Below are 12,027 nucleotides of genomic sequence, written 5' to 3' on the forward strand. Positions count from 1 at the left end.
GTATTTGTACCCCAGGTCAACTACCACATGGAGGTACCGATCCAGCTCCTCCCTTCTGCCAGGGGAGGCTAAGCAAATGATGTCCCTCATCATGCCGAAGGCCAGGGAAAACTCGGTGATAGAGAGTTTCCTGTCTAGTCTGGGATCCTTGGCTTTGAGGACCACTGATACGTCCCCCCAAGTATACGCCTTATTCTCTGCCAGCTCGTGAATCGAGATCAGAAGAGAAGCCAAATTGACGTCTTTGCCCTCTAATATGTCCTTCCTGATGTTTGCTGACACCAAATGAGACGGGTACACTATTGGTGCACCTCCGGAGATACCTGCGGGAAGACTAACAACTGGCTGGGATGCTGGCACTGGCGGAGAAACAGAGGGGTGGGTCTCGAGGAGGGCCACTCGGCCCTGCAGATCTGACATCGAGGTTGTGAGGGATGACACCAGGGTGTGGAGCTGCGAGATAGAGGAGGCGATGGAGCCCAATGAGGCCTGCTGAGCCGAAGCCTCCACCACCGCGGGGGGAGGAAACAGGAGCCGGAAAAGCTCTGCCTTTCTGGCTGTTGCTGGAAAGGGGACGCCCCTGCGTCTCAGCTCGGCTGTCAGCCTGGGAATGGTCCATGCTCTGAAGGCCCTTTGGCTGCCATTTTCTGAAACGGATGGAGACAATGGAGCCGTGAGGTCCTCGCTGTCAGCCTGGGACATGGTGACAGAACGTGGGTCTGATGAGGCTACAAGCCCTCTGATCCGGGTTTTCTCCTAATACGGACCTAAGGAGGCACCGTCCGACCAGGTGCAGGCTGGACCTACTGAACTCGACTGACCTGAGGAGATGAAGGTGAAGTTTTTTGTTTGAGACTCCCACCTGATGAAGGCTAGCTAACAGTGGAGGTGAGACTTCAGACATGAGATGAAAAATGACACAAATGAAAGAAACAGATGAAATTTCTCTTCTCTTCCCCCCTACCCCCTTTTATTATATAAATTTTTCTTTTTTTTCCTTTTATCGCGAAATGAGGCTGACGAGCAAGGGCCCCCCGATAAGAATCCAACATTGAAGAATCAACTGGACTAGAAGCGGGAAGCGATACGTGACCGTGAAATGAGTAAATCTGCCATGACAGAGATCCGAATCGCCATGCCACAAACTTGCGACTGAGCACGAAACGGAACCTGGAGCATGTACTGAAATGAGGCCATTCCTGGGGCACGCCGGGACGAATTGGTCCGTGAATGAGATTTATTCGTACCGGAACGTGATAGGTGAAATGAAATGAAACCCATGACAAAGACTGGAGTCAGAAGACGAGCCCATGCACCTAACAGATGAATCCTGTCTTTGGAGCATGTACTGAAATGAGGCGTAGCAGCTGGGCACGCCGGGACGAATCGGTGCATCCAATAAATGCAACAAGATTCGAATCGGAGCGTAATAAGTGACAGAAATGATATCCCATGACAGAGACAGGAATCAACGACTGGACTGATGGTAGCAACAAAGAATCCGTCTCTGGCGCATGTACTGAAATGAGGCGTAGCAGCTGGGCACACCAGAATGAATCGGTGCATAACTAATATGCGACAGGATTCGAATTGGAGTGTAATAAGTGACAGAAATGATGTCCCATGACAGAGACAGGATTCAACGACTGATCTGTAGGTTTACCAAAGAATCCGTCTCTGGAGCATGTACCGAAATGAGGCGTAGCAGCTGGGCGCACCAGGACGAATCGGTGCATAGAGGAATGCGACAAGACTCGATTTGGAGCGTAATAAGTGACAGAAATGGTATGCCATGACAAAGACCAGAATCAGGGACCGTGCGTGATCCTGCGAGTGATTCAGTCTCTGGAGCATGTACAGAAATGAGGCCGAACCCTGGGGCACTTCAAAGCGAATCGGTGCACCGGAGGTGCGACAGGATTCGCGCCGGAGCGCGACTAGTGACAGAAATGATTTTGAAACAGTAGAAATGACTGGGACTGAAATGAATGAAACGAGATGAAATGAAACACCTAACACAATTGCATGAACGAAGAGACATATTCGAACTGGAGCAGACCAAGCGAAACGTGCGGACTGTTTGCCTTGTCGTAACAAGCAGTCGCTGTGAGTCGAACGATTCGACCGCTACAAATAGAAATGCTCGGGCAGACCAACGGTTTCGAATGCCGTACCTGTGAATGAATCGCCTGACGTGGCGTAATCGAACGTGTCGAACGATGATAACGACTACATCGCAAAGTAGAACATAGTGACATGCGTACGAGGCCACCGAAAACATTCGATATGAAAGAACCGAGCGGCTCGTGAGTACAAGCATGATGACGGTACATCGAAAACATAATGAAAAGAGGGTGCCGAAGCCCTACCTGCGACAGCCGGCCCGAGGCGTAGCGACAAATTTGATGGGTACGACGACAATCCGACGGTGAACCTACGGATGCTGATGGACGAGAGACGGTTTGTCAAAAAATTGGAGACGAATAACGCGGGAGCTGACGAACGGCTCACTGCGTCTGGTCTGGATAGTCGGCCCTTGATATCTGACGTATCAGGTATCGCGCACCGGAACCGACGAGGAAGGATGGGCGAACGGCTGCTTATATACCACCGGGCTCCACCCATAATTTCAGGCCACCATACTGGCCTTTCTATATATATTTTTTTTTTGGTTGAACTGGATGGACTTGTGTCTTTTTTCAACCTGACTAACTATGTAACTATGTAACTATGTAACTATGTAACTATATTCTATTCTGTTCTATCGTTTTTCTAGTCTATTTTCTATTTTATTATAATCTTTTCTATCCAAATTTAAAATTAATTCATTTAAAAATTTGAATTCATACTATTCGAAATTCAAATTTATTCTATTCAAATTTGAATTTCAGAAGATGGTTGTATATCCTTTCTATTTTATTCTATTAAATTATATATTTTTTCTATTCTGTTCTAATCTTTTCTATTTGAATTAGAAATTTTGGAAGATGGTTAGTTACTTATACTTACTTATATATATCTGTCACATTAACTTTTCATACTTGCAGTGTACCAGTGCAAACAAAAACACACACATCTTATTTCATTTATATTTATGGTATCAATGAAGTTGTCAGCATGCCTGATTGAAGAAGTCAGTGGGGTTTCTAGCACCAAGTGACCCCGAGATACGTGGCCCCAAAGTCGGGTCACAAAATGTCAAGCACTTTTCTGCAGCAGAGAATTACATTTTGCGACCCGAATTTGGGGCCCCATATCTCGGGGTCACTTATAGCAACACCAAATTTGGTATGCAAACACAATAGAACTAGCAACTACAACAAGTGACCCCGAGATACATGGCCCTAAAGTCGGGTCGCAAAATATTTTAGAATCCAGTTGAAATAATTTTGAATCATGTTGAAATCATTTCGAATTCGGTAGAAATATTTTCGAATTTGGTTGAAATATTTTCGAATGCGATCGATTTTCGAATTCGGTAGAAAACTAAACGAAATCCGAAAATGAATTTAACGAATATAACTAAACGAAATTAATGAATTAAAACGAAACAAAACTAAACAATTTTTTTTCCTTTTGCACATGTCTAGTCTTCTCTACTCGCTACTGAGCACCTCTATGATAAAATCTCACCCCTGTTCTGTCCCAATCTAGCCACTTCTCTTTACAACATTTCACTGTCATCCTGCCTGGATACACTGGCACCCCTCACTACACACATAATCAGGCCCTAACCCCTACAACCTTGGCAAACAGATGACACCACAAGTCTGAAAAAACATAGCCGTGCTCTTGAGCGCCTGTGGTGTAAGACCAAGTCTCAGAAAGATTTCAACCAATATAAATCTGCCCTCCAAAAATACAATTCCTGTCAAGCAGACCTACTTCATAACTCTCATTAACAACTTATCACACCGTCCCCGTCAATCCTTCTCTACCTTCAACTCTCTACTTTGTTCTCCACTGCCTCCATCCACTAACTCACTCAATGCCCAGGAGCCTATAATAAGGCTTACCTGTAGCTACCCCAGGAATCTCCTAAACCTGCATGGTTTAAGAGATATCCCCTGTATCTGCATATGCCAATGTCTTCGGCACATGCGCACTAAAGCAATGGCACGTAGTTGCTAAACTTCTTGCTAATGTCCTGCTAACCACCTATCCCCTGGATCCTGTTCCCTCGCAAATGCTACAATCACCCTCTGACTTCTACACTCTCTAAACCCCCATACACATTATTAGATTTGCTGCAAATTTTTTTCTTCAGATTTACCAAAACCATGTAGTGCAAGGACCTGCCTGATTGTATAAAAATTTAAACTCTTAAGGTTTGATGCCTTTGGTTTCCATAACTGTACTCTTCGCTGATTCTCTTCCTACTTATTCAACCGCACCTTTACTTTCAATTTTACTTCCTCCTCTCCTCTTCATTTCTCTGTTGGGGTCCCCCAAGGTTCTGTTCTTGGACCTCTCTTATTCTCAATCTATACCTCCACCCTGGGTCAGCCTCCCATGGCTTCCAATACCATCTCTATGCCGATGACAACCAAATTTCTCTCTCTACCCCTTAGCTCACTCCTTCAGTCTCCTCACGTATCACTAATTTACTAACAGACATATCAGTCTGGATGTCACAAACCTCCTCAAACTCAATTTATCAAAATCCAAACTCATTATATTTCCTCCCCCACGTGCACCTTCCCCTGACCTCTTTGTGAAGATTGATGGCACAACTATTAACCCCCGCCCCCACATGCCAAGGTTCTAGGTATAATCGTGGACTCTGATCTACTGTTTAGGCCCCACATCCAATCACTGTCTAACTCTTGCCATCCCAACCTCTGCAACATCTCCAAAATTTGTCCCTTTGTAACCAATGACACTACAAAGCTTCTAGTTCACTCCCTGGTCATCTTACGCCTTGACTACTGCAACTACCTCCTTATTGGCTTACCTTTACATCCTCCCTTGAGTCCATCATGAATGCTGCTGCCAGGCTCATCTACCTTACCAACCACTCCATGTCTGCTACTCCTCTCTCTCAATCTCTCCACTGGCTCCCGTTCACCCAACAAATTCAATTAACCGCTTCCCGACCGCCTCACGCAGATATGCTGCGGCAGAAGGGCACGTACATGATGATTAACGTACCTGTATGTTTCCTTTTAAGAGGTCGGCTTGCGGGGCTCCATGACCGTGATTACGTGTCCCGTGGACTCGATGTCCACGAGGATACCCACGATCGCCTCACGGTGAGGAAAAACGGGGAGATGCTAATGTAAACAAGCATCTCCTCGTTCTGCCTAGTGACACTGTTACAGATCACAGCTCCCTGTAATTGGGAGTGGTGATCAGTGTAGTGTCACACACAGCCCCTCCACCCCCACAGTTAGAATCACTCCCTAGGACACACTTAACCCCTACAGCGCCACCTAGTAGTTAACCCCTTCGTTGCCAGTCACATTTACACAGTAATCAATGCATTTTTAATTGCACTGATCGCAGTATAAATGTGAATGGTCCCAAAAATTGCGCCAAAATTGTCTGACGTGTCCGCCATAATGTCACAGTCACAATAAAAATCGCTGATCACTGCCATTACTAGTAAAAAAAAAAAATGATCAATAAAAATGCCATAAAACTATCCCCTATTTTGTAGACGCTATAACTTTTGCGCAAACCAATCAATAAACGTTTATTGTGATTTTTTTTTACCAAAAATATGCAGAATACATATTGGCTTAAACTGAGGAAAAAACGTTTTTTTTAATATATTTTTTGGGGATATTTATTATAGCAAAAAGTAAAAAAAATTATGCGTTTTTTCAAAATTGTCGCTATTTTTTCGTTTATAGCGTAAAAAAAAAAAAACACAGAGGTGATCAAATACCACCAAAAGAAATCTCTATTTGTAGGAAAAAAAGGACGTAAATTTCGTTTGTGAGCCATGTCGCACGTCTGCACAATTGTAGGTTAAAGCGACGCTGTACCGAATCGTAAAAAAACTATCTGGTCTTTGGACAGCCAAATGGTCCGGGGCTTAAGTGGTTTAAAAAACTAACAACAACTTACAAAGCCATCCACAATTACCTGTTACCTTGTGAACCTGTGCTTAATTTTCCTGTCGCCTCATGGCAGCATATACCTATGTGTTGTGGCTCCACCTCTGCAACCTGATAGGACCGCGTAACTATTAAATCTTGAGAGGGCCCCCGCCCCAGTATTCTCCTTTTTTTCCTCACCTGACAAGACCAGATAACACCCCTTACCGCTATCGCCCCAGCCAGGTTCAAGCCTCTCCTGGGTGGAAGTCTAAACCTGTACAGCCTCTAAATGAGCTTAACGGAGGAATCCCCACTCTGATGGTCTCAGGGGTCTCATTCTTGCTTACAAATCTTAAATAGATTTATTGTGCAGCGGCCTCCAACCCTGTTTTTTTCCTGAGCATTCTGTATCTTTCCTCCAGCCCTCCAGGAACTGTCTCTCGCAGGCTACTTTGTCGCAGAAGCCTCTGTAGACATAATAAAATCTACATCAAGGGCAATGTTGAGCTCAGTGATGGCCAGAAGGGCACTTTGGCTGAAGCCCTGGTCAGCGGATCCATCCTCAAAATCAAATTGGTGTAAGACCCCCTTTGACGGGGCGAATCTCTTCAGGGGGAAAAGCTAGACTCTGCCATTTCAAAAGTTACTGGTGGGAAATCGGGCCTTATCACTTCGGATAGAAGGCCTAAACAGAAAAGGCCGCCAGCCTCCAGACGAAATCTCCCAGACAAGTATAGAGAGGCAAGATCCTACAGACCTGGCAGAGAGTATAGGAGGAATTGGAAAAACCCCCAGTCATCCTTCCTCAAGCTCCAAAAAGCTAAGACCCCTACCACAGGGGATCAGAAGTCTTTTTGAAGGTGCGCCCACCCAACCAGCTATAGTAGGAGCCAGGCTCAGGAGGTACAAGTAGGTATGGGCGGAAGCAATAAAAGATCCATGGGCAGTAGTGACTGTCCAATTCAGCCACAAATGGAGGTTCCGAAAGCAACCAAGGGACCATTTCCGTATAACAAGATTACCGGCATCTCGAGAGAAGAGGTTGCTGCTGATCGAATATATTCAAGGTCTCACAGAAACAAGCTATAGTGGAAGTTACACTACCACAAAGGAGAAAAGGATTTTATTCCCATTTATTCCTGGTAAAGAAGAAGACACGGGACCTACGCCCCGTTCTGGACTTAAAAAACTTCAATCGATCAATCAAAGTAGAAGCGTTCAAGATGGAGAGCCTGCAGTCATTTCTTCAGGCCACGAACATAGGAGATTGAATACTCTCCTTCGATTTACAGGGCGCTTACTTGCATATTCCCATTCACACCTCATTCCAAAAGTTTCTCCGCTTTGCGGTAGGCCATCAACATTTCCAATTTTAAAGTCTCCCGTTCGGGATCTCCACCGCTCCGAGAACATTCACCAAAGTCTTGCTGCCAAGAGTTCACCACTATCTGGATGACATCCTTCTGCTTGCACACAACCGAGGCTCCCTCCTACTGCATCGAACAATCCTAATCTCCACCCTACAGAAATTCGGATGGCTGATAAACTAGGGGAAGAGCAACCTAAATCCCACGCAGAGAATGATCTTCCTGGGGGCGGAACTAGACATCCGCCTCAACACAATAGAACTCCCGAAAGAAAAAATTCCCATCCTGATCCAAAGAGCAAAGATACTACTCATGGCCACCACAATTCCCGCCAGAGAGTGTCTCAGTATACTAGGGTCATTCTCAGCGACTATCCAGATGGTCCAATGGGCCAAATGGAACACCAGGCCTCTTAAAACATCACTTCTAAAACAATGGAATGGCGTGTCAATGTCCCAGCCAATCGTGATTCAGAAGGAGGTGAAGCAATCACTCTGGTGGTGGACCAGATCGCACAATTTAAAGAGGTGCAAATGCATAGTCTTCCTTTCTCAGGAAGTTATCACCTCAGATGCCAGCATGGAGGGATGGGGAGCACACTACTGTCACCAATCATTCCGACGCTTCTACTCAGACTCAAGAACTCAGGGTCTGCATGGATAGCAGTCCTGCCTTTTTGGCCAAAGTGGCCATGGTTCACAACCCTGCTTCAGCTGAATACAGCAGAGCCATTACTGCTTCCCATGACAGCGGATCTACTCTCTCAGGGACAGCTTCTCCATCCGTACCCGGATAAATTACACCTGACAACATGGAGACTGAAAGAGCTAGTTTCATAGCTCAGGGCTGCTCTCAGAAAGTGATAAACACTCTTCTCCAAGCCAGAAGAGCGACCACTAATAACACCTACAAAAAAATTTGGGACAAGTTCCTCTTGGTTGCACAACAACAAGCCTGGGACCCTTTATCTCCAACAATTGCTCAGATCCTGGAGTTTCTACAATTAGGTCTCGACAAAGGTCTTGGGTCACATACCCTGAAAGTGCATGTGTCAGTTCTATCAGCCATAACAGGCGTGAAGTGGGCACAAGAGCCTCTTATTTCTCAGGTTTAGAGGGCCTGTCTAAAAATAAGGCCTCCCAGAAAACCTTCCTTCCCAACCTGGGACCTTTCGGTAGTGCTGGATGTCCTATCCCGTGAACCATTCTTCCCAGTTGAGGGAGCCTCTCTATGGGATCTAACTCTCAAAATCACCTTCCTGATAGCAATTACGTCAGCTAAAAGGGTCTTGGAAATGCATGCTCTGATGGCAAAGGAACCATACCTAACCATCTACCCAGACAAGGTAGTTTTGAAACCTTCGGATCGCTTCATCCTGAAAGTGGCATCCTCCTTCCATTTTAATCAGTAAATATGCCTCCCCACTCTTTCCATAGAACAGGGGAACCCGCATCCACTTGATGTCAAATCCAATATTTTGGCTTACCTCTCAAGAATCAATAACCCGAGAAAAGCGGAAAATTTCCTAGTCATTCCACGAGGCTCTAGAAGAGGACAGGCAGCAACCTCCTGTACTATCACAGCATGGTTGGTAAAAGGTCATTAAAAAAGCTTACTCGTCTAACCAAGCACAAGTACCTGAGGGCTTAAGGGCACATTCTACAAGGGTGATGGCGACTTCCTGGGCAGCCTTCTGCAGGGTCTCTTCAGAAACCATCTGCAAAGCAGCCACATGGTCTTCAAAGAACACCTTTATATCTCATTACAAAGTGGACTCCGCTAGGTTGTCCACGGTAGAATTCGGAAGAGCAATTATACAGTCCAATGCCTCAATTTCTTGTAAATAAACTTTTTTTCTGCTCATACCCACCCAGTTTGCGAGTTGTTCCCCATAGGTGTATGTTGCCATAATGCGACAGGAAAACAGAAAATTGTATACTCACCTTCCATAATTTTCCTTTCCTGTTGCATCTTCATGGCAGCATACAGATGCCCACCCATCTGAGGTGAGGTATCTATATACGGTACTGAGAATACTGGGGCGGGGGTCCTCTCAAGATTTAATAGTTATGTGGTCCTATCAGGTTGCAGAGGCGGAGCCACAACCCATAGGTGTATGCTGCCATGAAGATGCAACAGGAAAGGAAAATTACGGAAGGTGAGTATACAATTTTCCGTTTTTATGTAGTGAAGTGTTATATAATAACAGATGCCACATGATCCTTGCTGTCCTTTTTTTTCCATAAACACTTCTTAAAGGGATTGTAAAGTTAATTTTTATATTTTTTTAACATAACAAACATGTTATACTTACCTCCACTGTGCAGCTCGTTTTGTACAGAGTGGCCCCGAACCTGCTCTTCTGGGGTCCCCCGGCGGCTCTCTCGGCTTCTTCCCGCAGGTACTTCTCACGTTCATGCGAGCTCCCTCGCATGGTGAGAAGCGCCTGCGGACGCGCTCCCATGATACAGCTGGCGTCTATAGCCGCTCGCTGTATCACACGGCCCTGCCCCTGGCGCTCCGCGTCAGTGGATGTGATTGACAGCAGCACGAGCCAATGGCTGCGCTGCTTTCCATTCATCCACTCCAGCCAATCAGCGGCCAGGCTGAGTGGCGAGGAAGGACGGCGGGGCGCGCACGGGATTTTCGAGGGGTGAGGTAAGTAAAACGGGGGGTGGTTGGGGGCGCCGGCACTGTCAGATGTTTTTTCACCTTAATGCATAGAATGCATTAAGGTGAAAAAACATTTACTTTTACAACCCCTTTAAGTGTTTCAGTTTAGATTTACTTTGTTACCGAGGCCTTACTTTCCCTGGCTTTATAGCTATGGCATGGAAATAGCCATTTCAGTGTCCAGTGAGACCTAGCATTTGTAGCCAGCACTCTTAGCCCTTGTACACACGGTCGGAGAATCCGTCGGAATGTGTCCTATCGGACCGTGTCGTTGGATAATCCGACTGTGTGTGGTATGCATCGGACTGATTCCGTCGGAATATCCGTCGGACCCAATTTTCCAACATGTTGGAAATATTTCCCCGACCAACTGGGCCGATCGGACATACTCCGATCATGTGTAGAGAATTTTGATCGGACCAAGTGCCACGCATGCTCAGATCAAATTCCTACATCAAAGCTATTGGCTACTAGCCTGAATGTAGTCCCATCGTAACGAAATTACGTCATCACGTTCTGAAAGATCGGATTTTTCGCCAACTTTGTCCGACCGTGTGTATGCAACAGTTTCGGACAAGATCCGACTGACAAAATTTGACGGGCAAAATCCGACGGATTTGGTTGTGGAAATCTCCGACCGTGTGTACAGGACTGAGGAATTTTATGAAATCAGAAAAAGTCAAGCCCCAATACCAAAAAGAAACAAAATCAGAGACAGACAATTAAGCCATTCTGACTAATACCATTGGCATCTACTCTTACACAGGATGTTTAATTTCTAGACTTAAAAATATGTAAGGCTCAGTTTAATGGTACTATATGGTCGCTTGCATAAGAAAAAATCTTGCTTGAAAAATTGGGAATTTATTTGACCTGCTGTGACACAATCTTTTGCTAAATATAATTTTTTTCCCCCAAGGTTTATATGGAGGTCTGTGAACCGTAGAGAGAAGCCATCAGGTCCTCTACTTGTTGCTACATTTTGGTCTGAGCTACCTGAGAAAATAGATGCTGTATATGAAGACCCCGAAGAGGAGAAGACTGTTTTCTTTGCAGGTGAGATTGATGTTTATGATATGATTTATAAGTAATACCATTATTGTTTATTTTATATCTATAGCCAATGTTTTTGTTTTTCAGTTTGGATGCTGTAGTGGATGGCAAAGGCACCGACATTTTTTTTTTTGCCATCTGTGTTCCACTGGGGAGATTTCCCTTAAATTTCTGCTGTGTAGACGCAAAAGGAAGTAAGAGGAAAATCTCTTCAATGTGAGGGAAATCCCTCATTTAGATAGATCTCTTAGACAGTTGTCACTAAACAAGTACATCCAATCAAAAATGTATTTCTCTTTATTCATTTATATTTTATTTCTCCTCTGGTGACAACTCAAAGAGAGGACAAAAAACAAAGGGCAAATATCCTTATCAGGGAAACAAACAGCAGTTCAAACTGGGTTCTAACACCTCAATACTTTATCCAAAACGTAAAAAAGGTATTGATTATGGATCAGTGGCAGCCAGTGGTAATTTTTTATGGGGGGGGGGCGGCAAACAGTATGCGACCGACACCACCCCTTCCCGGGCGGTCGTAGCACTTACCCCATCGCTTCACCGGAAGCTTCCCCTGCTCTTCACGGGTCATCACGGCGGAGGCCTCCCTTTTCCCTGCTCTCCATAGGTCATCACAGCAGCGGCAGCTTCCCTTTCCTCCCTCATCCTTGGGGGCCAATCGGGGGTCTTCTCTTTTTGGCTAATCGGAAAACGGGTCTCACACCCACTTCTGATTGGTCGGATTGAGGATCAGTGTTTCAACAGCAAATAATAATTTTCTGTTGTAACACCTGGGTGTACTCATAGGGCAATGTTCTGCGTCACAAGCCCACCCTATTTTGAAGCCTATTAGAGCCTATGAGTTCTTAAAAAAACACCCCCCACCACTGTAA

At 45.3% G+C, this 12,027-nt stretch overlaps 1 protein-coding gene across 1 annotated transcript in view; it reads left to right on the forward strand.

Annotated features, from left to right (window-relative positions):
• MMP2 (matrix metallopeptidase 2) overlaps positions 1 to 12,027 on the forward strand; it is a 343,614-nt gene that overhangs the window by 265,355 nt on the left and 66,232 nt on the right. The window contains exon 10 of the mRNA XM_077458031.1: positions 11,004 to 11,140. Coding sequence (XP_077314157.1) covers positions 11,004 to 11,140 — 137 coding nt within the window. The remainder of the gene's footprint in view (positions 1 to 11,003; positions 11,141 to 12,027) is intronic.

Source organism: Lithobates pipiens, unplaced genomic scaffold (genome assembly GCF_037356315.1).
Source record: "Lithobates pipiens isolate NorthernLeopardFrog02 unplaced genomic scaffold, aLitPip1_a1.2 Scaffold_10, whole genome shotgun sequence".
NCBI classification, from domain to species: Eukaryota; Metazoa; Chordata; class Amphibia; order Anura; family Ranidae; genus Lithobates; species Lithobates pipiens.